The sequence below is a fragment of the Colobus angolensis genome, unplaced genomic scaffold (assembly GCF_000951035.1).
Source record: "Colobus angolensis palliatus isolate OR3802 unplaced genomic scaffold, Cang.pa_1.0 Scaffold71, whole genome shotgun sequence".
Taxonomy (NCBI): Eukaryota; Metazoa; Chordata; class Mammalia; order Primates; family Cercopithecidae; genus Colobus; species Colobus angolensis.
Genome location: NW_012120821.1, coordinates 9,342,690 through 9,369,590, shown reverse-complemented (window position 1 = coordinate 9,369,590; position 26,901 = coordinate 9,342,690). Strand labels below are relative to the sequence as shown.

Below are 26,901 nucleotides of genomic sequence, written 5' to 3'. Positions count from 1 at the left end.
AGTGTTTCTTGTTTTGAGTGCAGATGGATGGCTTGGAAGTCAGCAGGAGGCACAGGTGTGGTGACTTGATGGGCTCAGGGCTCAAAGGGAGGGAGGGCCTGGGAGTGGAAGATGGAACCTCATTCAAGCCCATCTCTCCTTTCTTCTCACCAGAAACTCCCCCTTTCTTTGGACAACTGGACCCCCACACCTCCACCCTGTCCCCATCCCTTTTGCTGATAATCCCATCTCCTTGCCCTGTAAATGCCAGGGGGCACTTGGTCTGGGGAGGTAGGGAAGGCTGAAGCCAGTCCTGGCACCCTGAGAGCCCCAGGCCCTCCGCCTGCTCCACTTCTTCTCCAGGTCTGCCCTGGCTTGCTCTGTCTCCCTAGGGCAGCTGGCTTTTGTCCCAGGGGAGCATGGGAACAGCTTGGGTGAGAATGGGGGAGGGGCTTCCCAGCAGATCTCACCTTTCCCACCTGGCATAATTTCTACCCTGCACCCAGCGATGCCCAAGAGCCAGCACAAGAACCTCTGAGCCCTCTTGCCGGCCTTCCCCACTGTGGGGCCCACAGGATGGCTGGGTGTGCTGGAGTAACTGAGGGAAATGACTTGTGGGTGCCAGGACCAGGGGACTTTGGGTGATTTTGGGCCTATTCCTTCCTCCTTCTAGGTGTTTCCTGAGCTGGAGAAAAGGAAAGCTGGATGCTGGGATTCTGCACATTCGGTGGTGGATGTGAAACTAGCTAGAGCATGGACCCTGGCCAGCCCTGGAATCTGAGTTCAGAGATCTTTGAAAAAAAAAAAATGCCTTCTGATAACTGAGCACCTACTACATACTGGGCACTGCACCAGGAGATTTGTGTGCATTCTCTCATTGAATCTTACAACTACCCTCTGGGATGGGCTTTGCTATTAAGCCGAATTTGTAGATGAGAATACTGAGGGCTAGAAAAGATAAGTAACTTGTCCAAGGTGACACGGCCAGTAAGCTGTGGAGTCTGGATTTGAACTAGGCTCTCTTGGGCTGGAGCCCGATCTCTTCATTTCTGGCAGAGACCTGTGGCTTTAGAGGGCCGAGACCAACCCATGGGGGAAGTAAGTCCTTCCTGTTAGATCTAAGGAGTAGTGAGTTTTTCATGTAGAAAACCACATGCAGGCCAGGCTGGACTGCCCCATTTCTAGCCCCCTTTCTTGTCTGCGAACTGCGCTGTTTCTAGGCCCTTTTCTTGTCTACTCTTTTCTATAGAGTGCGTTAGACCCGTTTTACAGAAGGGGACTCTGAGACCCTTTCTTCTCTGCGGGACAGGGTGTGTGGTTCAGATGAGCCTCTTCCATCCTCAGTTCTGTCCCTAAGCCCTGAGTGACCTCAGCATTGAGCATCGTCTCTGAGCCTCAGTTTCCTGTCTATATCTAGTGCCACCAGGCATTAGAAACGTAAGTGCTTCAAGGATCTCGGGTGAAAAGCCGCCTTAGCAGCGATCATACACTAATTAATAAAATGCTCTTGGCCGGGCTGGGCAGAGGAAGTAAGCGGGCGGCTGAGGTGACAGCTGGAGGGAGGGGCGGGGTGGAGCCGGGAGAAGGGTGGGGAGGGGAGGAGCTCCGGGCAGTATGCGAGGCGCACGCACAGGAGCCTGCACTCTGCGTCCCGCACCCCAGCAGCCGCGCCATGAGCCGTGAGTGTGACCCCGGTGCCCCGCGCGGCCAGGAATTTTCTTGGCCTTCTGGCGGAGCCTTGAATGCCAGGCTCAGCCCCTCGTCTCTCTCCTCTGCAGGGAGTCTCTTGCTCCGGTTCTTGCTGCTCCTGCTCCTGCTGCCGCAGCTCCCGGTCCTGCTCGCGGACCCGGGGGCGCCCACGCCAGGTAGGCGGCCCATCCCTCCCCACGGGAACCCCCAGTCTTGCGCCTCTGGTCTGGTTTCAACCTCCTCCCTTCCCCTCCAGCGGGCTCAGCTTCCCCTTTCTGCTCGCGATGCTGAGAAAGGGGACTGAGGCTGAGTCTTTTGGTGGGATGGGGGCTCTCTGAAGTCCCCCGGGAGTGTGGCCTGGCTAATGGGCCTTTCAGGGGAAACAGCAGAGTGGGATCTGGTGCCGACTTGGGGAGAAGGGACAGTCCCTATCCACCCCCCTCACCTGTTCTGGGCCCCAGATGTCTAAGTAGCCTCTGCACCCAACAACCCCACTGTTTCCTATAGGGGCCTCTTTGGGAGGAAGCCGCAGGCACCAAGGGAAATGAGTTCCCTTTCTCCAGCCGCTAACCGTCTGGGAACCCATCCTGATTCCCATTGCCAGTGGAGAAGGTCTCCCCTGGTGAAGACTCTGGGAGAACACGGGAGATGGAAATACATTTAGGAGCTGCGATGTGTCCTCTGGGGTTTAAGAGATCCCCGTTGAGCAGATGAGGAAACTGAGGCTCAGTAGGTGCCATGATCCCCCAAGTTCACACAACACATGGTGGGCCTAGGATCTGAACTCAGGTCTGTCTGCCTCCATACACTTCGCAAGGTCTTTCCACAGAAAGCTGCTTCTACCCACAATGGACCCTGAGCCACTCTGGGTTTCATGGGGGAGGTTGATGGGGAAATTCCATCCCTCCCTCCCCCATGCATGTGCCAGGTTCCAGGTGAAGGAATTCAGCTCCTCCCTCAGCCAACCTTCCTCCCCCAGCTTACTGTTTCTGTGTGTGTGCATGTGTGTGAGCGTGTGTCCCAGCTGGACATCATTTCCTCCACCACCTAGCTGTGTAAAATCTCTAAAATGAGACCCAGAGAGGGCAGGAGGGGGCAGAAGGGGTCTGCACTTTCTGCTGTGATGCTCTAAGGATCTGGTGCTTAGCGGAGAGAGGAAAGATATGTACATGGACTTTGGATCCGACCAAGTTTCCTGAAACAGAGGCTTTGGGTGGGTGGCATTTAGGGAACCCAAAGAGAGGATGGAGGGTGCTCTAGGAAAGGGTTTGGGTTGAATGAAAGTCTGGTTTATGGGAAGAAGAGGAGGAAGACTCATGTGGCCAGCACTTTAAAGTTTACAAAGGTTGGTTGTGGACATCCACTTCTTTGGTGCTCTCAACAGCCCTGCCAGAGACGTGCGTTAGACCCAGTCTACAGAAGGGGACTCTGAGGCCCAGAGGGAGTGAGGCCACTTGTCTGAGTCCTCACAGTGAACTGGTGGTGGGGAGTAGAAGGGGCTCATCAGGCTGCCTGGCTGAACCATCTTGTCAGTCCCTGGATCAGCCCAGCACTTCCTCTGAGCCCCTAGCTGGCTCCATCCAGGCACTCTTGGTATACAGGGCCACTCGCCTGTGTTCTTTTTCAGTCCATTCACTAATAATGCACAATGAGCCACGGTCTGTACTATTTTGTCCTTTGCCTTTTCTGTTTCCTTTTATATAATAAATGTTTACATGGAATTGTTTTTTTTTTTTTTCATTCCCAAGGGCTAATTTATACCAGTCTTTGGCTGGGGCCTGGAGACACAGAGCTGGGAGGAGCTGACAGGCCAGAAATGCCAACAGACTGTCATCCAAGGGGACCAGGGCTGCGCGGAGCTCATGGGAGGAAGCAGGGGTGTGCAGAGCCCAGGGGAGGGAGCAGGGGTGTGGGGAGCCCAGGGGAGGGAGCAGGGGTGTGGGGAGCCCACAGGAGGGAGCAGGGGTGTGGAGAGCTCAAGGGAGGGAGCAGGAGTGTGAGGAGCCCAGGGGAGGGAGCAGGGATGTGCGGTGCTCAGGGGAGGGAGCAGCTGCCTCTCAGTGCGAAGAATTGTGGGAGGCTTCTTGGATCTGATGACATTTGGACTGGACCTTGAAGGAGGTGGCAGATGGGGGAAACAGTAAGAGACTCGACCGTGAAACACCATAAGGGTAATTGGGAGCAGGAGGCTGAGAATGGATGCATAATGTGGGGATGAGACTGGAGGCCGGAAAACTGGTACCGAGGCTCCTGCAAGGATTTAGGAAAGAACGAATGACAGGTGGAGTGCAGGGGTAGAAGGTCTGGGTTGCCCTCATATTTCCAAGTCTGCAAGTAAACTGAGGGTCAAGCTACTTGGGCATCTGCCCCAGGAAGCCAAAGCCTGTGTTTTGCCTCTAGAGGCAAAGGAGATGAAGAGATGAGGGCTGCACTCACCTGAGAGGGCAGGCGGAGGGAGAGAATGCTGCTTTCCCTCTGTTAGGGGAGGAGATGGAGGCCAGCCTGGAGGCAAGGCTGTACCGGTGAACCCTGAATCCTCAAGTACGTCCCCTCTAGTCTCTGGACCTGACTCAGTGCCCATCTTCTAGATGGGGATAGGGCACGACCTGGCAACTAGAGCTGCGTGCCAGGCAGAGGAGCCCCAGGCCAACTGACCTGGGCACATGGGGCAAGATCCCAGCCGTGCCAAGGCTGCCCAGGCGCCTGCACCTGCTCTGCCAGCACCAGCTGGGTCTGTGGACCAGGAGGGGGCTTCCTCTCCATCAGGCTCTTCCAGCTGCTGGGCCTAGTTGTCTAGGTCTGGTGCGGTGGTGCTTAGGTATGGGAACTGGGACCCAGGCCAGACCAGTCAGGGTCCTCCACCCTTTTTTTTTCCTTCTGGCTGCCAGGTCCCCAGAGCCTCTCTAAATATTATTGTTTAGGGGATTTGGGTCCTGCCTCTTCACTGGGCAGTCTTGCAGCCTGACGCCTCCGCATCCTGGAGGACCTGGTGTTCCCTGGCTGTGCCTGTCCCCTAGTCACGCTCAGTCCTGGACCTGGAGCCCTGACTTTTGGGCTGGGGGATGTTGCCTTGCCCAAACCCTTGGAAAGGTTCTGGAACCAGGCAGTCCTGGACAGTTCTCATCTGTGGGGGTGGGGACTAGCAGCTTGGCCTTTTGGCCACGTGTGTCTGTCATGCAGTGTGGTGTGCTGGTCACGTCTGCCTCCACGTGTCTTGGGGACACAGTGAGAGCAAATGGGAAGGTTCTCTGATGATGGGACAGTTGTGGGAAGGTTGTACTGATACACATAAGGGAGAGGGACAGATTGGTTCTACCCAGAGTAGAAGGCCTGGATGTTGAATGGAAGGCCTCCTTTAGCCTGCCTGCTGCACCCCCTTCATGGGATATACAGAAAAATGAGGCTCCAGAGGTGGGAGGGACTTGAGCAAGAATGCACAGCCAGTAAGAGCATCCGCTCTCTAATATGGCTCTCCTGAGCAACTACTTGGTGCCTGGCCCTGTGCTGAGTGTGGGGGACTCAAAGTGAATTAGATTCGGTGCCTGCATCTCCCTGGTTCTCTTTCTTGATGAACAGGGATATCCTCCACTGAACGCAGAACTGAGTTGGCATGAAAACATGCAGGATTGAAGTTAGACCTAAGGAAGGCCTTCCTGTATGAATACTTCCTAAAAGTCTGGTTGTGGCAGGAGATGGTGATTCCCCCTGGGTCCTGGTTTCATTCGTTCTGGATTTTCAAGGTTCACTTTGCAGGAATGTGACAAATCCACCTCACCTGGGTCATCCCCAGTCTGTGCATCAAAGCGACTCTCCCTTTCCATCCCTTCCCCAAATCCAGTCCTGGGCACCTCCAGGAGTAGGAGGAGGAGGAAGTTTAAGTCTTGACTCCGCAACTTCAAAGCAGAGGGATCTGGGCAAGCCTCCTGCTTTCTCTGGGCCTCACATTCCTCATTGTGCAATGCGGAGTCTCGCCTACCTCTCCTAGGGAGTGCTGGGGAGATAAATGAGTGTTGGTGTGGAAGGTTGTGGACTTGGTCAGCTAGAGCCCTGGCTTTCTGGCTGGCTGTAGTCTAGTGGCACCCAGTCTCCTCTCTGCTCAAACTGACACCCTGGGGCACCAGCAGCAGACCCACTGTTGTCCTTCCTGGGAGAACTTTTCCTGTCCCAGAGCAGCTGGTGTTTATAGAAAGAACGTGGGGAGCGGGGGGAGGAGGGGGGAAGCTGGACAGGCCAGCCTGGGAGGGAGGAGCCTCAGCTCTGTACAGCTTCTCTTGACGGGGAGGGTGTGGGCAGCCATTCCAGCTTCAGCGTCTGGAGCTTGTGGCTTTTCTGCCTGCCGAGGCAGAGCTCTAGGGCCGTGGCGGGAGGCCTTCTGGCTCCACCTCAGACAGCTGTTGAGGGTCTGGAAGATGAGGGACTCCCTTTGGTCAGGGTGGAGGTGGCCAGTCTCCTCACTTCATTTTATTTATTCCATGAGCATTCGTTAAGCTCTGGCTACCACATCTGGATCCCAGACCTGGGTTAAGCCCCTGTTGTGTGCATAGCCTGTACTGGGGGAAGAGAAAGCTGGGGAAGAGAAGGGGTGGGAATCCCTTCTCCTGGAAGCTTATGGTGGAGAAGAGCAGGTTGAATTGGAACCCGGAGCCAGGACAAGGGAGAGTGGGAGGAGGGAGTGTGGACATTCGGGGAAGCCTTCTTGGGGAGGCAAGGCGTGGGCTCTGCTGATTTGGAGGAAATGTATTAAGGAGGCTAACAGCCTGGATAAAGGATGGAGACGCTGAGGGTTTGGGGCTAAGGGAGGGGCTGGCACAGAGTGTTTGAACTGCAGGGACCTCTGGAGTTCATTTTGAGATCCCTGCTGTGGCAGGGATGGGGAAATTGAGCCTAGGGGAGGCCTAACCCCTGTGCCCTTAGAGTGGTAGAACTGGACCCTGAGTCCTAGAGGGCCTTGTGTGCCAGGGTTGGGAGCTGGGCAGTGGGTGCTACAGGGGCTCCTGGGCAGTTGAGAGAGGCCAGCAGGAGGGGCGAGAAGGAGAGTTCCAGCAAGGGTGACAAGTCCTTTCTGGGGGGACCAGACCTCTGAGCCAGCACAGGGGCTGATCCAGAGGACTCTTGGCCTTTCTGGGCCTGTGGCTGGGGGAGGCGGGGGCTGGGGTACTGCCAGGCCCTTTCCCTGGATCCTGCCTGCCAGGTTCGCCTGTGGCTGCCTGATAAAGCCTTTTTGTCCAGCCTTCTTCCCCCGACCCCTCCCTCCTACACCCCTGCTGGGGCCATTGTGGGGCTGTGGGGAGTTGCCAGGGCTTAAGCAAAACTATTTGCATGATTCTTGTGGTCCTTGCTTGTGTATGTGTGTGTGTGTGTGTGTGTGTGTGAGGTGGTGTTTCTGTCTTCGACGTGGGGACTAAGAGGACTCTGCTGCCCGGGTCAAGCCCTGTGCTGTGAAGTGAGGAGACTGAGACCAGGGCAGGGGATGGGGGCAGGTCTTGCCCAGGGTCATGCTCTCTGATCCTAGCACCCCAGTATTTCATCCTCAGCTGCTCCCGCCTTTCACTACCCTTTTGACCTGCAATAACCAGTTGCACAAAGAATACATGTTCCCTATAACGTTGGCTCTGAGCCCAGGTAAGGAAGTATGTTTGCAGAAAGGAGCCCGGCGTTTTCTGGGTAAGGTCAGAGATGGAGCCTCCTGCCAGGAGCTAGGAGTTTTTGGTCTATCCAGCTCTGTTCTGTTTCCTTGGCCAAGTTGTCACCTCTCCCTGAACCTCAGCTTCCTTCACTGAGCAGTGGTGGTGGTGGGGGTGATAGTGGATCCTACTGAACCTGAGGAGTGTGTAACTTTGCTGCTAAAGAATCACGGAGGCAGATTTAGCAAGGGCGTGGTGGTCTGAGGGATCTGGGTTAGATGCTGAGAGGGACTTCCTCATAGGGTTTCTGCAGGAGGCAGCAGGGCGGACGCCAGAGTTCCACGCACCCTCCCAGGAGATCTTTCCAGTCCTATCTCTCCTATTCCCTTGGTCTATGACCTTCCTCTGGATCCTAGAGCCCAGACCCCACCCTGATGCGGGCCAAGTCTGATTCCATCAGGAATGGGGGCTGAGGCAGCTGAGACCTTGGAGTCCCCCTCCTTCTGCACACCCATCCTCTGTCCCCAGGGTTCTGGAAAATTTCTTTCCTTAGACTTGGCTGCTGAGGCTGTGGGGGTGGACTGGAAGTGAAGGGAAGGGCATTTGGTCTGGTGAGACTTGTGGGATGATAGGTCTGGCTTTCCCTTTTTCTGGCTTCAATTTCCCCATCTGCAATGTGGGCATAGTGATACCTGCTCTTCTCTACCTTCTGCAGAAATGGAGAGGTGGTGAGGGATCTCGTTTTCCTAGTGTTCAGGTGCTCAGAGCCTGGGGTGGTGGTCTGGGAGAAGTCCCCCTCCTCATCCTTGTCCCTTTTCTGACTGCCCCCCCGCCCCGGCCTGCCCTTGCTACTGGACTCTGACTAGGCAGGAAGTGAACGCTCTAGAAGCTCGTGGCTGCGGAGTTTTATCAGCTCTTTCTTTTTTTTTTTTTTTTTTTTGATACAGAGTCTTGCTCTGTCGCCCAGGCTGGAGTGCAGTGGCCGGATCCCAGCTCACTGCAAGCTCCGCCTCCCAGGTTCATGCTATTCTCCTGCCTCAGCCTCCGGAGTAGCTGGGACTACAGGCGCCCACCACCTCGCCCGGCTAGTTTTTTTGTATTTTTTAGTAGAGACGGGATTTCACAGTGTTAGCCAGGATGGTCTCGATCTCCTGACCTCGTGATCCACCCGTCTCGGCCTCCCAAGGTGCTGGGATTACAGGCTTGAGCCACCGCGCCCGGCCCTATCAGCTCTTTCTTAACCTTCAGTGTCACAGCCGGGGCTCTGGACTCTTCTCCTGCTGCCATTTGGTGGCAATAGGGAGGGAGGGGGCACTTCCGCTGGGGGCCTGATGTGGGCTAGGCTGGAGTTCCAGAGCAGGGCGTGGAAATGTCAGGATGGGGGCTTTATGTTCACAGAGGTGGGAACGGTGGGGGGCTCTTGGGGGAACCCTGGAGCTCTGGTACCCGGTGATTCAGGACGGAGCTGCAACTTAAGTCTATGCCTCTGGCCCCTCATTCCCCCATCAGGGGCTAGATGGGGGTTAGGAGGCCACCCTAGCATCGTCTCTGACCTCCATTTCTCACCCACAGTGAATCCCTGTTGTTACTATCCATGCCAGCACCAGGGCATCTGTGTCCGCTTCGGCCTTGACCGCTACCAGTGTGACTGCACCCGCACGGGCTATTCCGGCCCCAACTGCACCATCCGTGAGCTGGGCCTTCAGCCCTCACTCCTGCCCTCTTGCACCCTCCTGTTCCCTGGGCCCCTTCTCCTAGACCCTAACTTCCTACCCTCCTCTTTGGCCATGGCCCTGTTCTCCTTCCTTGCCTGGCTCTGCCCCTCTCCCTGACCTGGCTTCAGCATGAGCTCTCACGCTTGGTCCACCCTTACTCCCTGCTTCTGGGTTCCATGGTGAGTCTTTACCACATGCCCTGGCCCCTGTCCTCACGCCTGGTTCTGGCTCTGTCATGTGTCATTGCTCCCAAGGTTCCATCCTTACCCACTTCCCCATAGGTGCTACTCTGTTCCATCCCGGCCCTTGTCCTCAGTGCCTCATCTTCCACCCTGGCTACTTCTGGTCCTGCTAGGAGGGATGAACTGAGTGACTCCCATTGCTCCTGCAGCTGGCCTGTGGACCTGGCTCCGGAATTCATTGCGGCCCAGCCCCTCTTTCACCCACTTCCTGCTCACACACGGGCGCTGGTTCTGGGAGTTTGTCAATGCCACCTTCATCCGAGAGATGCTCATGCGCCTGGTACTCACAGGTGGGTGTTGGGCAGGGCCCCCTGACCTGGGGGAGCAAGCAATCCTGCCAGTCCTTTTGAATTCTTGACATCTGATAAGGGTAGTGGGTGGGGAGAGTCTATGATGCCAGATAAAATAAGCCCCAATCCAGGAGGAGGCAGGAACTGGGGTGGAGCTGGGGGTGGAAACACCCTTGTCACCATTATTTTTGCTCTCTGCAGTGCGCTCCAACCTTATCCCCAGTCCCCCCACCTACAACTCAGCACATGACTACATCAGCTGGGAGTCCTTCTCCAATGTGAGCTATTACACTCGTATTCTGCCCTCTGTGCCTAAAGACTGCCCCACGCCCATGGGAACCAAAGGTAAAATGGGGTGAGGAGCTGGACCTGGGGATCACAGGAGGTGCTCAGTTTTCCTCTTTGGAAAAAGTCAGGCAGAAGAACAATTATTGACCCAATTCTGCAGATGGCTAGACCAAAGCAAGGCATATGACATGTCCAGAGCCTGGGCTGAGAACAGGAAAGGGCAGCACAGGGTCTTGCCTGAGGTCACCTAGAGTCAGACCAATGTTTCCATAGTTCCAGGGTGCCTCTTTGCTTGATCCTTTTCTAATGATGAGTTAGGTGCTGCTGAGGTGGATGTGACTTGGAAGTTAGGATGTAGGAAAGAATGAATAGTGAGCTATTTATTGGGTGCTGTCTCTGTGTTTGGTTCTTTTTTTTTTCTTTTTTTTTGAGACGGAGTCTTGCTCTGTCACCCAGGCTGGAGTGCAGTGGCCGGATCTCAGCTCACTGCAAGCTCTGCCTCCCGGGTTCACGCCATTCTCCTGCCTCAGCCTCCCGAGTAGCTGGGACTACAGGCGCCCGCCACCTCGCCCAGCTAGATTTTTCTATTTTTTAGTAGAGATGGGGTTTCACCGTGTTAGCCAGGATGGTCTTGATCTCCTGACCTCGTGATTCGCCCGTCTCGGCCTCCCAAAGTGCTGGGCTGTGTTTAGTTCTTTACAAATGTAAATAGTTTTACATGCTTCACCAGTGTAAGGTACAAATAAGTCACATTTTTTTCTTTCATTGCTCAAGACTCCACTTAGCCACACTGGCAGGGTTCTTCCTTGTAAGACTTTCCCATGCCACCTGCAATTATCCAAAAACCTGGGATATTATTCATTTCAGACCCATCAGTTCATTGTCAAGTACAGAGAGGACAAGAGAGGCTCATTAGTCCACTGCTTCTATACTTCAGTTCCTGCCACATGGTGGCACTGTTAAATGCCAGTCCTGTGCATCCTCATGGTTGTGTCCTTTTTTGGGTTCAAAACCTTGCACCCTGTCCCTGCTTGGGGCACTACTCTGATGGTTTTCAATCACATGGTTAGCTGCTATTCCCAAAGCATGACCGTTCTACCAGGATAGCTAGGTCTTGCCAACTTTACTGAAATCAATGCTTGCCCAGTGTCAGTGAGTGATGATTCCAAATTACGGTTGATGGATCACTCCTCTAACTTCCCTTTTGGTGGATTTTCTTTAGGGGTACTTGATATTTTTTGCTGCCAGAGGAACCCAGTCAGCCATCTTAATCCAAATAATTTCCATTGAACCTTCAACATCAGGGCTCACATCTTGATGCATTGTGAAGAGATGCCTTTACCAGAACTCAAAAAATTCTATTCCTTTCTGTGAGGGCATTGGGTGACAACCCATTTGACACTGACATAATTAAGGAAGGCCTCTCAATACTTATTCTAAGGATGACTTGTCTTTATGCCAGACATAGAAAGATGGGCATCATTTAAAATAGGTTGACAGGGCCAGGTGTAGTGAAAAACGCCTGTAATCCCAGCACTTTGGGAGGCTGAGGTGGGTGGATTGCTTGAGCTCAGAAGTTCAAGACCAACCTGGATGACATGGTGAGACACCTTCTCTACAAAAGAATACACAAGTTAGCTGGGTGTAGTTGTGTGTGCTTGTAGTCCCAGCTACTCAGGAGGCTGAGGTGGGTGGATCAATTGAGCCCAGGAGGTCAAGGCTGCAGTGAGCCAGAGTGCAGAGTGGCACTGCATTCTGGCCTGTGCAATAGAGTGAGACCCTGTCTCAAAAATAAATAAATAAATAAATAAATAAATAAATAAATAAAATAGGTTGGCAAACTACAGCCTGCAGGCCAAATTCAGCCCACCTCCCCATTTTTGTAAATACTTTTATTGGAACACAGCCACATGCATTTGTTTATGTGTCATCTGTGACTGCTTTCCTGCTACAATAGCAAAAACTGAATAGATGTGACATGTCCGTATGGTCTGCAAAGCCTAAAATGTTTACTATATGGCTTTCTCTAGAAAAAGCTTTCTGACCTTTGATTTAAAAAAATTATACCCACTGGTTCTCTGCCATGCTTACATTATCTCTTGCAATCCTCAGATTCACTGTATCAAATGGGCATCATTTGCCCCTTTTTAAAGATGGAAAAATTGACAGTCAGAGAGATGAGATGACTTATCTGTGTTCACACAGCTAGCAAATGGCATAGTCAGTTGCAGACACAGGCAACCTTGACTCAGGGGAAGAGAGTGCATGTTTATTTTTTTCTGTTTCTTTATTTCTTTTTGGTGAAATGTTTCATTATGGAAAAATTGCAAAGATGCACAAAAGTTGAGAGAAAAGCAGAATGAACTATGTACCCATCTTTCAGTTTCAACATTTACCCACAATTTCTTCATCTTATTTCATTTCTGCCCTCTCATACTTTTGTAAAGTATTTTAAATCAAATTCTAAAAATCATGCCACTTAAAATTCTAAGAATCATGCCACTTCACCCATAAATACTTTGAGGGTCTTTTGGTAGACTGAGTTACTTGGTGGTGGTGGGGAGGTGGTCCTGAGGAGGCCACTCTGGGCTTCCTGCTAGGGCCAGTTTGCCTGGTGAGCCCAGATGTCCCTAGGGCACCAAGATCCAGATAGGAGAAGGTACTGCTGTTTCCTATCCCCCAACCAGGGAAGAAGCAGTTGCCAGATGCCCAGCTCCTGGCCCGCCGCTTCCTGCTCAGGAGGAAGTTCATACCTGACCCCCAAGGCACGAACCTCATGTTTGCCTTCTTTGCACAACACTTCACCCACCAGTTCTTCAAAACTTCTGGCAAGATGGGTCCTGGCTTTACCAAGGCCTTGGGCCATGGGGTGAGTACCTAGGAAGGATTCAGAATTGCTCTGGACCTAATTTGGCACATGCATGTCATCGACAGTGGGCCGGAACCCTGGTGACCTGAGGGAACCCCTCTCTATCCACAGGTAGACCTCGGTCACATTTATGGAGACAATCTGGAGCGTCAGTATCAACTGCGGCTCTTTAAGGATGGGAAACTCAAGTACCAGGTAGTGCTGGGCCAGGGGGTAGGGCAGAGGGAAGGGTCTCCCATGGTCTTCCCTGGCAAAGACTGCTTGGGGCAGGGGGGGCACTGGTCATGTCCTGAGAGGGCCAACCACGGGAGTGGGAGGCGTGTGCCAGGAGTGACAGTATACCCTAGGAGGAGGCAGCAGGTGTGAGAAGCCAGTGAGGAGCAGACGTGGCCTCCCATGTCAGCCAGAGAGGTGGATTTTGGAGCTCAATAGGAGATGAACATTTGTAGTCTGCATGTATTTATTTAATTATTCCACAATATTAATTGGACACGAGAGTATACCTGGCACAGGTGATTGAGTAGTGACCATTATAGTTATGGACCCTGCCCTCAAAAAACCACAGACAAACTCTAGGATGCTCATTCTACGAGGGCTTTTGTCTAAATCAGAACTGTCCAACAGAAATATAATGTGAACCACATGCATAGTTAAAATTTTCTAATGTCCATATTAAAAGAGGGAAACAGAAACAGGTGAAATGGATTTTAATAATACATTTTACTTAATGCAATATGTCCAGGTGATTAGCATTTTAACATGTAATCAATACATTGTTAATAAAATATGTCACATTCTTTTTTCATACTAAAGCTTCAAAATCTGGTGTATATTTCACACTCACAGGACTTCTCAATTTGGATGCTCAGTTTTCACTGGAGTGATCTAATCTGTATTAAGATTTCATAAAATGTACAGCTGAATAAGTAGAGTGACATGTCCAACTTGTGACATGTCCGACTTGTTCCATGTATCCTTAAAGGTTTTCCAGTAGCTGAAGTATCAGTTTTAAAATTCAAATAGAAATTAAGAAAAACCTAAATAAAATAAGTTAAACTAAGTAACACTCAGTTCTCCATTCACACTAGCCAAGTTTCTAGTGCTCAGTAGCCACACATGGCTAGTGGCTACCATATTGGATCATGCAAATCTTAGGCAAGCACCAAAGCAAAGTTCGATGCTGAATCTTTAGGACTAAGAACAGGACTTGGCATGTAGTAGTCTCTTGGCATGTATTTACTGAATGAATGAAGAAGTTGCCAAATAATTAGGTACACTTGTAGCTGCCACCAAGGAGAAGCTGTGAGTGCCATTAGAGTGTTTGGATGGTGGGTAAAACTTCCCTAGGAAGTTACAAATAAACCCAGAGTTGCATGAAGGATGAGGAGGAATTAGGGATGCTAAGAATGGGAGAGGACTTTCCAGGTAGAGGGTTTAGCAAGTGCAAAGGCTCAGAGGTGGAGAGCAGCTTGGTGACTTGGAAGGAGTATAAAAATGGGAGCATTTGTTGAGCCTAGCGATCGAGGGTAACAATGACTTTACGGGAAGGTGGAGATGTCTGTGGGGACCGTGTTAGGGAATTCTACTTTCTGCCAAGAGCAGAGAGAGTATTTGGAAAGGTTTTAAGTCAGCTCATGATGCAATATTTTTTTAAAAAGGTTTTTTTTTTCTCTCTTTTTTTCTTTTTTGCTTGGGTGCAGTGTAGAGACTGGCCTGTCTGGGGATAGGAGTGGACATAGGGAACCCGCTTAGGGAAAGGAGTCAGAGTGGAAGATGAGGGTGGGTTGCTTGAGGTAGCGGTGGTAGAGATGGAGAGCAGGGGACTGATTTTAAGAGACATTTTTGGAGGTGGAATCAACAGCCTTTGCTAAGGGGAACTGGCAGCTCCAGCAGGAGTGGGAGGGAGTTGGTTGTGGGCAGCTGGGGGTGACCCTCAACTTTAGGTTGCCAGGTGGCCCCATCCCACAGGTGCTGGACGGAGAAATGTACCCGCCCTCGGTAGAAGAGGCGCCTGTGTTGATGCACTACCCCCGAGGCATCCCGCCCCAGAGCCAGATGGCCGTGGGCCAGGAGGTGTTTGGGCTGCTTCCCGGGCTCATGCTGTATGCCACGCTCTGGCTACGTGAGCACAATCGTGTGTGTGACCTGCTGAAGGCTGAGCACCCCACCTGGGGTGATGAGCAGCTTTTCCAGACGACCCGCCTCATCCTCATAGGTGAGGACTCCAGATCTGCCCTGCCCTGGAAGGTCATGCCCTCCATCCCGAGAAGCGGGGGGCTGGGGGGTATTTAGAGGTGGAGGCTGGGATTAGAATCCTTGCTTTTCTGCTTAGTGGCCAGAAGACCTTGAGCAGGCCCCTCAACCTCTGTAAACCTCGGTCTCTAAATCTGTACATTGGGGTGAATGATGATTGTAAGGATTTATTGAGATCATGGATGGGAAGGCACCTAGCACATAGCAGGCCTTCAGAAAAATGGATGACTGTGATGGTTGATTATTAGCTGGGTGACTCAGCACATTTGATTAGCCACCCTGAGTCTCAGTTCCCCCATGTGCTGCACCCAGATGCACACTTGTGGTCCCCAGCATGTGCAGGGTCAAACTCTAGCTTGCCTTGCCTTCAGGAATCTTCATGTTCCCTTCCCTGCATGTATCTACCTTCCTGCAGTTTGGTAGCTTCTAGACGACTCAGGGAAAGGATATTTTTGTGTTCCCTACGGGGGCGAGTCTGCAACCTAAAATGTCAGATGGTTTCCTGCCTGGGAGCTTGGCCCCTGACATCCCTGTCCAGACCATGTTCACTCTGAGTCACCAGTAACTCCCTTCCCCCACCTCTGGGCACCACTGGGCCTGGCTGGTCCCAATTATAGAGCCTAATTCACTGGAGCCACAAAGAGCCAGGCACTGGGAATAGGAACAGTCACTAGAGGGAAGAGGGGCTGGTTCTGAAGTTTCAGCATCGCAGAGACCTTGACCAGAGAAAGCTGGAGGCTGCCCAGCACACTGGCTGGAGATGAAGCTGTGACCAAAGGCAGGACCCTAGGGCACCACACATCCAGTGCTTCATTTAACTCCCCTACAACCTCATGAGCCGGGTATGATTACCCTATGAAAATCAAGATTCAGGGAGGTTAAGTGAATTCTCCAGGGACACTCAGCAGATGGAGACTTGAGGTCTGGTTGCCACCAAAATTTATGCTACTTCCACTCCATCACGAAGGGGGCTCTTCTTGAATGGGAAGGGGTTGCAAGTCTCAGTATGATCTTCTGTGACATGCGAGTATTGGAAAGGGATTCCCCTTCACGTCTACACTTAGTATTCCTACTTTTGGCCGACATATATGGACACCCCCTCTTATGCCAGGCGCTGTGTCAGCAATTTCGCTGTATTCATTGTCAGCTTTTCGCAACAACCCTAATATAGTATTGCACTGATGTTATTATTATTATTATTTTTGAGATGGAGTCTTGTTCTGTTGCCCAGACAGTAGTGCAATGGCGTCATCTTGGCTCACTGCAACCTCTGCCTCCCGGGTTCAAGCCATTCTCCTATCTCAGCCTCCTGAGTAGCTGAGATTACAGGTGCCCACCACCACGCCTGGCTAATTTTTGTACTTTTAGTAGAGACAGGGTTTTGCCATGTTGGCCAGGCTGATCTCGAACTCCTGACCTCAGGTGATCTACCGCCTCGGCATCCCAAAGTTCTGGGTTTATAGGCATGAGCCACAGCACCCGGCCACACTGATATTATTATAACACACATTTGACAGTTAAAGAAAGTGAGGTTTTGAGAGATTAAGTAACTCAGCCCAAGCTCAGGTGGCTCGAAATGGTAAAGCCAAGATTTGAATCCAGGTCTACTGATCCCACAGTCTGTAGCTCCAGGTCAACTTCCAAAAGCCAATTTGTCTAATGGCTAATTGGCCTAAATATCAGTTTCTTTCAATATCTAGTTGCCCAGTTTTAATTTTTTTACAGAATATTCAATTTGCATCTTCTCTGGCTTTTTGCTTTCTAGCTGGTTATAGTTACAAAGGGGGCAGAGTAAAAATTTATTTATAAGAATCCTGTTATGTAAGAACATATAGGAAATACGTTTTTTGAAATATATTTAGGGCTGGGCTCCCCTTCTGTCCTCAGTATTCCTTTTTGCTACTGCAGCAGCTCTGAGTGGTCTCCCTGAAGTCCCCCTCTATCACCGAGGGTGTCAGCATGATGACAGCTCTCACCAGTAAATCCTCCACTTTTCCATCTTTTGTAGTCTCTCCACCTTCTTTTAATGGGCTTCAGGAGGGAGGTCAGGAGACCAGTTCCTGGACACCTCCTTTGCATGTCCCGCGTAGCTGGGCCTAGAACCTCCCTCTGAAATGTGGGAGTAGCTGGTGCTCTTGTCTTGAGACCTAAGTCAAAATAGACCAAAAGTTCTATTTTCACATCCTGTTACAAAGAGACAAAATGGAAGAGGCCAAACAAAATTAAACATCAACAGCAAGGTCAGGTATGGTGGCTCACACTTGTAATTCCAGGGCTTTTGAGAGGCTGAGGTAAGAGGAGGGCTTGAGGCCTGCAGTTCAAGACCAGCCTGGATAACATAGCGAGACCCCATCTCTTAAAAAAAAAAAAAAAAAGCTGAGTGTGGTGGTGCACGCCTGTGGTCCCAGCTGCTTGGGAGGCTGAGGTGGGAGGACTGCTTGAGCCCAGGAGGTCCAGGCTGGAGTGAGCTGTAATTATACCATTGTGCTTCAGCTTGGGTGACAGACCAAGACCTTGTCTCCAAAAATAAAAATAAACATCAACAACAACCATACACAGACCAAAAGCAAGCACCTCTCATGAACTGGCCTGCTTTCCAAGCTGGGCATCTAAATCACTCTGCTTGGCTGACCTTATTTCCAATCCTTCCCTGCCCAGGGGAGACCATCAGGATTGTCATCGAGGAGTACGTGCAGCAGCTGAGTGGCTACTTCCTGCAGCTAAAGTTTGACCCAGAGTTGCTGTTTGGTGTCCAGTTCCAGTACCGCAATCGCATTGCCATGGAGTTCAACCATCTCTACCACTGGCACCCCCTCATGCCTGACTCCTTCAAGGTGGGCTCCCAGGAGTACGGCTACGAGCAGTTCTTGTTCAACACCTCCATGTTGGTGGACTATGGGGTGGAGGCCCTGGTGGATGCCTTCTCTCGCCAGAGTGCTGGCCGGGTAAGCCCCAGAGGGGTGCTGGTGAGGGCAGGTGGGCTGAGGGATCCGGCAGACCTGGGTCCAAATTCCAGTTCCTCTTCTGTAAAATGGGGCTAATGTCACTTCTACAGGGCAGTTGTAAGCATTCCTGCATGAATTCTTTGGTTCATTTGTTCATTCCATAACACCAGACATTACGCCAGGTACTGGAGATGTAGTGGGAACAAGACCTATGTGGTTCTTGGCTCATCTTTTAGTGCTTACACCCTAGAAAGTGATGGCAGTCATATGACAGCTAACAGCATTCGGGCCCTTACTGTGTGTCAGGCACTGTTTTAAGAGCTTCTTCTATGTTATCAGAATTCTAAGAGTGTGCTATAAACCACAGTACAAAAACCCACCATGCTCTGGGAGTCAGGGAGGGACATCTGACCCAGAGTTGTGGGTTATGGGAAAGAAGTGATGTCTGAGCAGAAATTGGAAGGAGGGATAGAGATTTCCCAGGGCAAGAGGTGGTGTTAGTGACAGGGGATGGCTGTGTTCCAGATAGAGATGACGGCATGGGTGAAAGGCATGAAAGTCAGAGGACATGGCAATTTGAGGAACATAAGGACATTCAGGGTATGGTAATATATGTAACAGTGCCTGCCCATGGTGTTTGTTAAATCATAAGCCTCCACTATGGGCTGAATTGAGGTTCCCCTAAAGTTCATATGTTGAAATCCTAACCGCCAGAACCTAGTATGTGACTGCATTTGGAGACAAGGTCTTTAAAGAGGTAATTAAGTTTAATTGAGGTCATTAGGGTGGGCCCTAATCCACTGTGACTGGTGTCCTTATAAGAAGAAGAGATTAGGTCACACACACAGAGGGAAGGCCACATGAAGATGTAGGGAGAAGACAGCCATCTACAAGCCAAGGAAAGAGGCCTCGGAAGATACCAAGCCTGCCAACACCTTGATCTTGAACCTCCAGTCTCCAGATGGAGGAAATAATTTCTTTTTTTTTTTTTTTTGAGACGGAGTCTCGCTCTGTCGCCCAGGCTGGAGTGCAGTGGCCGGATCTCGGCTCACTGCAAGTTCTGCCTCCCGGGTTTACGCCATTCTCCTGCCTTAGCCTCCAGAGTAGCTGGGACTACAGGCGCCACCACCTTGCCCGGCTAGTTTTTGTTTGTTTGTTTTTGTATGTTTTTAGTAGAGACAGGGTTTCACCGTGTTAGCCAAGATGGTCTCGATCTCCTGACCTCATGATCTGCCCGTCTCGGCCTCCCAAAGTCCTGGGATTACAGGCTTGAGCCACCGCGCCCGGCCAGAGGAAATAATTTCTATTGTTTGAGCCACTCAGTCTGTGATACATTGTCATGGCAGCCCTAGCAAACAAACGCATTCTCTTTCCCTGCAATTCCCAGCCAACTCCTTCCTCAATCTCCCCTTCTCCACATTCGGAAGCTCCCATCTGCTTCATCGCAGTCTCTGGCTCCCCTGTTGCCTCCCAGTCCTCTGCTTCTCTCTAATCCTTGTCCCTAAACCCTGTCATGAAGTTGTGGCATACATGGATTTCCATTTCTTTCTGATAATTTGACTGAAATTAGCTTTTGCTGCCACAGGTGGGCAGCTGCTGGCTGCTTTATGGCCTTTTTATGGGTTTCTTTATGGTTCTTTGTGGGGACACAAGACATGATCAGAGACAGTAACCTTTGTGTGAGGCTGGACAGTTTTCAAAGCATTTTCAAGGAATGACCATGATGATGTGTGTGAAGAGCCCTGGCACCGTACCTGGCACAAGGCAGAAAGACCACAGAGATGTATTGACTCTCAAGATTTTTTTTTTTTAAATAGAGATGGGGTTTTGCCATGTTGGTCTTGAACTCCTGGGCTCAAGCGATCTGCCTGTCTAGGCCTCTCAAAGTGCTGGGATTACAGGCGACTCTCAGGATAATAAGAAGAGTGAGTGATGTTAAGACAGGCTTCCCCGATAACCATTGTGCATGGCTACCCTCTCAGGGGTTCCCATGTGACCGATACTGAGATAAGAGCTTTGCATAGTTTATCCCATTTAAATTGACCACAGCCATATCAGGTAGATGCTTTTCCCTTCCCCATTTTTACATATATGGGAACTCAAACTTAGCTCTAGGTCCCTATATTAGTTTCCTTAGGCTGCTGCAACAAAGTACCACAAACTGGGAAGCTCAGAGCAACAGATGGAGGCTAGAAGTCTGAATTCAAGGTGTCAGCAGTGCCATGCTCCCTCTCAAGGTTCTGTGCCTCCTTGGCTTCTGATGGTGGCCGACAGTCCCTGGCATTCCTCGGCTTGCAGAGGCATCACTCCAGTCTCTGCCTCTATCATCCTGTAGTGCACTCCCTGAGCTTGTCTTTCCTCATTTTATAAAGACACCAGTTATTGGATTGGAGTCCACCCTAATCCAGTAGGATCTCATCTTAAATTGTTTACTTTTGCAAAGACTTCATTTCCAAATAAGGATGCATTCACAGATGCAGAGAGTTAGGACTTCAACACATATTTAATATTTTGGGGAACACAGTTCAACCCTCAACAGCCCCACAGCTTGTGAAGCTGTAATTGGCACCATCCTCTACTTGCTTTGCTCATATGATTTCATCCAACCATGCCTTTCTTTTTTGCCCAATTATAGTTGTTCTATTAAAATGACTATCTCTTAAGCACGAACGTTATTGTTTCATCCTAAGCACCAGAGCCTTCTTTTCTTCCTTCCTTCCTTCTTTCCTTTCTTTCTTTCTTGCTTGCTTTCTTGCTTTCTTGTTTGCTTGCTTTCTTTTTGAGATGGAGTCTTGCTCTGTTGCGTGGGCTGGAGTGCAGTGGTATGATTTCGGCTCACTGTAACCTCTGTCTCCTGGGTTGAAGCAATTCACCTGCCTCAGCCTCCCAAATAGCTGGGATTACAGGCACCTGCCACCATGCCCAGCTAATTTTTGTATTTTTAGTGGAGACGGGTCTTTGCTATGTTGGCCAGGCTGGTCTTGAACTCCTGGCCTCAAGTGATCCGCCCGCCTTGGCATCCTAAGGTGCTGGGATTACAGGTGTGAGCCACCATGCCTGGCCAGCACCAGAGCTTTCTTTAGACTAATGCGCCTTAACTGTTAGTAATCAGAATCTTTTTCTGCAGCCTCTTTTATCTCACCAGGTTACCTGAGATTTGAGTCCTATTTTCCCTCCCTTCACAGGGGGTTACAGTACCTGTTGGTGTAATTCAACGGACTGGGGAGCAGTGTGAACCACAAGAGAGGTCCTCTTGGTCCATTCCACACTTCAAAGATGAGGAAGCTGCAGGGTGTGATGGCTCATCCTGTAATCCTGGCAGTTTGGGAGGCCGTGGTGGGAGGATCATTTGAGGCCAGGAGTTTGAGATCAGCCTGGGCAATATAGTGAGACCTCACCTCTACAAAAATAAAATAAAACAAAATTAGCCAGGCATGGTGGCATGTGCCTGTAGTCCTAGCTACTTGAGAAGCTGAGGTGGGAGGATTGCTTGAGCCTGAGGAAGTTGAGGCTACACTGAGTCAAGATTGTGCTATTGCACTCCAGCCAGGGCAATGGAGTGAGACACTGTCTAAAAAAAAAAAAAAACAAAACCCACACACAAAAAATGAAGAAGCTGAGACTCAGAGGGGCTTCCTGAGACAGCATGACAGCAGCAGGCCCAGGGGCAGGTCTACAGCATCACAGCTGCTAGGCTGTCCAGCACTCTCCATCCTAGCTCAGAAGGGACTCCCATTGGAAGCTGTTGTCCCAGGAACTTACCCAGGCTCCAGGACAGCCTGGCCTGGCTCTCAGACCACTGCTGTACTTCTCTCTCGGCAGATCGGTGGGGGCAGGAACATGGACCACCACGTCCTGCACGTGGCTGTGGATGTCATCAGGGAGTCTCGGGAGATGCGGCTGCAACCCTTCAATGAGTACCGCAAGAGGTTTGGTATGAAGCCCTACACCTCCTTCCAGGAGCTCGTAGGTGAGCAGTTGTTTCCTGGATGCAGTCCCTGCCCTTGAGAGACTGGCAGCAAAGTCAGGGAGACATCAAGGAAATAGAATGGGACCATACATGCGGCAATGTGTAACAACAGACTTACAACGGGCGTGGAAGTGCTGTGCCGGGGTGGTAAATAATCCTGCTTGGGGAGAGAAGGTGACTTTTCAGCTGGGTTTGGAGAACAAATGGCAGTTTCCAGTGGGAGAAGAGAGGAAGGAGCATTTTAGGCAGAGCCATAGAAAGTACAAAGGCATAGAGGTCAGACAGCAGGTATCTGGGGAAACAGTTGTAGATGTGGCTGGGGCAAGGGGCTTATGCTGTGGGGGTGATTAGTGGTGGGAGGTTGGAGCCAAACCGTGTAGAATCTTGGCTTTCATACTAAATATTTTGGGTTTTATTCTGTCTAGTGCTTTCTAAGTACCCACTTATGGGCCAGCTGCATAAAAATCACTTAGAAAGCTGATTAAAATACCAAATCTCAGATGCCTGTCCTACAGATTTTGATTCAACTATCCTGGGTGGTGCCCAAGAATCTGCATATTCATATGAATAGAGTATATATGCATATATATGAATATATAAATTGAGTATATATACATATATGAATATATATGAAGAGTATATATACATATATATCTATATATACATATACACATGTATACATATATACATATACACACATCTATATAAATATGTATGTATATATAAATATATATGTGTGTATATATAAATATATGTGAGTGTATATATATATATATATATCCCCCAAGATCCTCAGATATTGAGCAGCCAAGTTGCCAACCCTTGTCATATACAGTGGGGAGCCACTGAAGCAGGGTGTGACATGGCCCATGAGAGTTCCCAATGGAGGATGGATTTGAGGAACCGGGCAGGGAAGCAGGGAAGCTCCACATCTGTCTCCCCTTGGCCACTATCCATGAATATGTGGGTATTGCAGAGTGGAGCAGATTCTGTACCTGAGTTCCCTGAGATCCTGAAACAGCAATCTTTGTTATTCTTTAGTCTCCCATGGGAAATGGTCCCCGGGGCAGAAGGAACACTGCCACTGAATTTCTGTGTGAGCTCGAACATGTTAAATCTTTGAGCTCTAGTAATAAAAGGGCTTGGCCCAGGCTAAGGTCTTGAAATCTGTCTGTGAAGGAAGCAAGATGGGCAGCATTCTCCTTTCTGTAATCATCAGATAATTAGGGCCAAGAGTTGCTCAAGGTTACAGGCTGTTTGGGGGCAGATCTAGGCCTCTGACTTTCTCTTTAGTAGCATTTTCCTTCCCTAGACCCAGTCCCTGAGGAGGAGCAATTTGTGATTTTCTTCTTGACCCTTTTCCCCAGTGCCAACCAGGCCAAATTCTAGGGCACATGCTCAGTTGCTCAAGTTATTCTCCTGGAGTCCCTATTATCCCCAGAAAAAGGTGGACAGAGAAGGGTCACACCCCAGGTTGACCTTAATGGCATCATGGATCTGACGCTAGCCTTTCCCCTTATCTCCTTGCAGGAGAGAAGGAGATGGCAGCGGAGTTGGAGGAGCTGTATGGAGACATTGACGCGTTGGAGTTCTACCCTGGGCTGCTTCTTGAAAAGTGCCATCCAAACTCTATCTTTGGGGAGAGTATGATAGAGATTGGTGCTCCCTTTTCCCTCAAGGGTCTCCTAGGGAATCCCATCTGTTCTCCAGAGTACTGGAAGCCGAGCACATTTGGCGGTGAGATGGGCTTTAACATCGTCAAGACGGCCACACTGAAGAAGCTGGTCTGCCTCAACACCAAGACCTGTCCCTACGTTTCCTTCCGTGTGCCGGATGCCAGTCAGGATGATGGGCCTGCTGTGGAGCGACCATCCACAGAGCTCTGAGGGGCAGGAAAGCAGCATTCTGTAGGGGAGAGCTTTGTGCTTGTCATTCCAGAGTGCTGAGGCCAGGGCTGATGGTCTTAAATGCTCATTTTTTCTGGTTTGGCATGGTGAGTGTTGGGGCTGACATTTAGAACTTTGAGTCTCACTCATTATCTGGAATATTGTGATTCTGTTTGTTCTTCCAGAATGCTGAATTCCTTGTTAGCCCATCAGATTGTTAGGAATAGGTCTCATTTGGTCTGCCAGAATACTGGGTTCTTAGTTGACAACCTAGAATGTCAGATTTCTGGTTGATTTGTAACACAGGCATTCTAGAATGTGGAGCTACTGATGAAATCTGCTAGAAAGTTAAGGGGTTCTTATTTTGCATTCCAGAATCTTGACTTTCTGATTGGTGATTCAAAGTGTTGTGTTCCTGGCTGACAATCCAGAACAGTGGCTCGTATCCCAAATCTGTCAGCATCTGAGTTTCTAGAATGTGGATTTGATTCATTTTCCTGTTCAGTGAGATATCATAGAGTGGAAGATCCTAAGGTCCAACAAGAATGCATTCCCTGAATCTGTGTCTGCACTGAGGGGGCAAGGAGGTGGGGTGTTCTTCTTGGGACCCCCACTAAGACCCTGGTCTGAGGATGTAGAAAGAACAGGTGGGCTTTATTCGTGCCTTTGGTTGGAAGCTACCAGGGCTCTATCCCCATCCAGGTCTTGACTCATGGCAGCTGTTTCTCATGAAGCTAATAAAATTCGCTTTCTAAAGTTGCCTGTTATATCTCTTTTGGTCCCATGCCCCAAAGCAGAGGCAACCGAATGTGGCTAGCCTTTCTCTTAGCCACAGCTAGGCGTGCTAGAGGTTGCAGCATGAGATTTTCTGCTGGGATCCTTGGGCCCATCACTGTGTAGACATGTTACCACTGGAGCTTTCTTTTTCCCTGCAGGCCAGGCACTGCCCTTTTCAGGATGCTCTCCTAAAATATCCATTGCCCCAGCCCCGGGAGATATAACTTCCAGTTCTCATTATCTGATTAAAACAACTTCCTCCCTTACAGAGCAAACAACAGAGGGGCACCCGGGGAGGAGAGCACATACTGTGTGCCAGTTTCACACTTTCAATTCTCATTTGTTCTCACACCAACAGTGTGAAGTGCGTGGTATAATCTGCATTTGAAAACCAAGGAAGCAGCCTCAGAGTCGTTGTGTGACACGCCAAACGCAGGCTGATTCCAGAGCTTGTGCTCCTCTTGATTCCTGGTTTGACTCAGTTCCAGGCCTGATCTTGCCTGTCTGGCTCAGGGTCAAAGACAGAATGGTGGAGTGTAGCCTCCACCTGATATTCAGGCTACTCATTCAGTTCCAAATATGTATTTTCCTAAGTGCTTACTATGTGCCAGTTCCTGTAACAGGTGTGGGGACACAGCAGTGAGTAATCAATACAGACAAGGCTCTGCCCTTATGGAGCTCACACTCCAGTGGCAGAGAAACAGACCATAAATAAGGAAACAATGAAATAAGATATATATATATACACAAGGTAAGTGTGACTTCCCTTCTAACCCACTCTGCTCTGTCTTCCCCTACTGCGCTCTCAAGACCAGAGACCCAACAGCAGTGATCTCAGGGCAGACGCCCTCCACCCCAGTCCCAAGACCCTTTTCTCAGGACCTCTGTAGGCAGCAGAGAGAGAAGACAGAGGGGTAAGATAAGGGGTTGAGGGAAGGTTCTTCATGATCCATACTTTGGGCTTAGCATTTCTCAGGAAGAACTATGGCCCAGAAACAACAGGGGAAACTAGAGTTCAGTCTGACAGTCCTTGGGGTTAAGTCTCCTGTCTTATAGTCCAGAAAATCCTGTTTCTCCTTAGTTGCCTGGAAACTGCTCCCATCATTCCTTCTGGCCCTGCTGAATGCAGGGAATGCAATCCTTCCCTGCTCTAGCAGTGGCTCTGATGTAGAAAGATCCTTTGGATGCTGGAAGTGTCCATGAAGAGCTTGTGTCCTGTCCTTTCTTGCAGATTCTTTCCCCTCTTCTGCTAATACCTCTTACTTTGCTTGAGAATCCTCTCCTCTCTTACTAATTTCACTCTTGGTGGTTCTATCAGGGGTGCATTCTGGCCAAGGGGTGGGCCTGTGAATCAATCCTGGGCAATCAGACACCCTCTCCTTAAAAACTGGCCCATGGAGACTGAGGTCACTGACTCTGATTCATCCCCACAGCTGGCTCTGACAAGATGGTCCATTTGTTTCTGCTTCTGAGATCCCCAGGGCAGCCTGGATCCCTGCCCTTCTCAAGACTTTAGCTTTTCCTTCCATCTGGTGGCCTATTCCAGGAATTCCTCTTTTGCTTAAATCAGTTGGAGTTTGTGTCTGTTGCTTGTAATCAAGCCTTTATGGCTGCTGGGCTGAGTGACACAAGCACTTTAATGGCCTGGAGGGACTTTTAATCAGTGAAGATGCAATTAGATGAGTGTTTTGGAAAGAGCACCCTCGGGAAGGGTGGACAACAGAGCAGAGCAGGATGGACAGGAAGCTGGCAGAACTGAGGAGGCTACAGCTGTGGTCCAACCAGGAGCTGACGGCAGCTGGGGCTAGGGGAAGGGCTTTGGGGATGAAAGAATGGGATGGGTTCCAGAGGTATTCCTCTCTTGAATGCAGGTGCCTAAATTAGGTAGACTTTGCTTAGCATGGACAACTGCACACAAAAGTTTTGGAAAGGGAAACAGGCTAAATGCACCAAAAAGACTTCTTCAGAGTGAATAATCTTAATGCTTGTAATTTGAACATTTGTTCCTGGAGTTTTGATTTGGTGGATGTGACGGTTGGTTTTATTTGTCAGTTTGGCTGGGCTATAGCACCCAGTTATTTAATCAAACATTAATCTAGGTGTGGCTGTGAAGGTATTTTGTAGATGTGATTAACATCTACAATCAGTTGACTTTAAGTAAAAGAGTGCTTAAATAATTTGGGTGAGCCGCACCTAATTAGTTGAAAGACCTTAAGAACAAAAACTGCAGTTTTGTGGAAAAGAAGAAACTTTGCCTCAAGGCTATAAACTCCTGCCTGAGTTTCCAGCCTGCTAGTCTGCCCTATGGATTTCAGGTTTGCCAACCCCAACAATTGTGTGAATTAATTTCTAAAAATAAAGCTATATACAGCCA

At 50.1% G+C, this 26,901-nt stretch overlaps 1 protein-coding gene across 7 annotated transcripts; it reads left to right on the top strand.

Annotated features, from left to right (window-relative positions):
* The first annotated feature begins 1,103 nt into the window (after window positions 1–1,103).
* PTGS1 (prostaglandin-endoperoxide synthase 1 (prostaglandin G/H synthase and cyclooxygenase)) lies at window positions 1,104–26,901 on the top strand. Of its 7 annotated transcripts, XM_011927365.1 has the most exons (12): window positions 1,104–1,416; window positions 1,758–1,844; window positions 2,176–2,397; window positions 8,865–8,981; window positions 9,399–9,539; window positions 9,741–9,884; window positions 12,515–12,696; window positions 12,808–12,891; window positions 14,665–14,911; window positions 17,608–17,783; window positions 21,717–21,864; window positions 23,395–26,901. In XM_011927365.1, exons 3-12 carry the CDS (start codon window positions 2,379–2,381, stop codon window positions 23,748–23,750), a joined length of 1,614 nt encoding a protein of 537 aa, XP_011782755.1. In that variant the 5' UTR covers window positions 1,104–1,416; window positions 1,758–1,844; window positions 2,176–2,378; the 3' UTR covers window positions 23,751–26,901. The 7 variants fall into 7 exon arrangements, with proteins under 7 accessions (XP_011782755.1, XP_011782757.1, XP_011782758.1 ...); XM_011927367.1 differs by lacking the exon at window positions 2,176–2,397; XM_011927368.1 differs by lacking the exons at window positions 1,104–1,416; window positions 2,176–2,397 and adding an exon at window positions 1,574–1,658 and having other exon boundaries at window positions 8,894–8,981.

Excerpts from the sequence above, each read along its gene's own strand:
- PTGS1 (XM_011927362.1), top strand. Across the intron at positions 9,885-12,514 it reads CACGCCCATGGGAACCAAAG|GGAAGAAGCAGTTGCCAGAT; the intron begins GTAAAATGGGGT and ends TCCCCCAACCAG. Across the intron at positions 17,895-21,716 it reads CTCGCCAGAGTGCTGGCCGG|ATCGGTGGGGGCAGGAACAT; the intron begins GTAAGCCCCAGA and ends CTCTCTCGGCAG.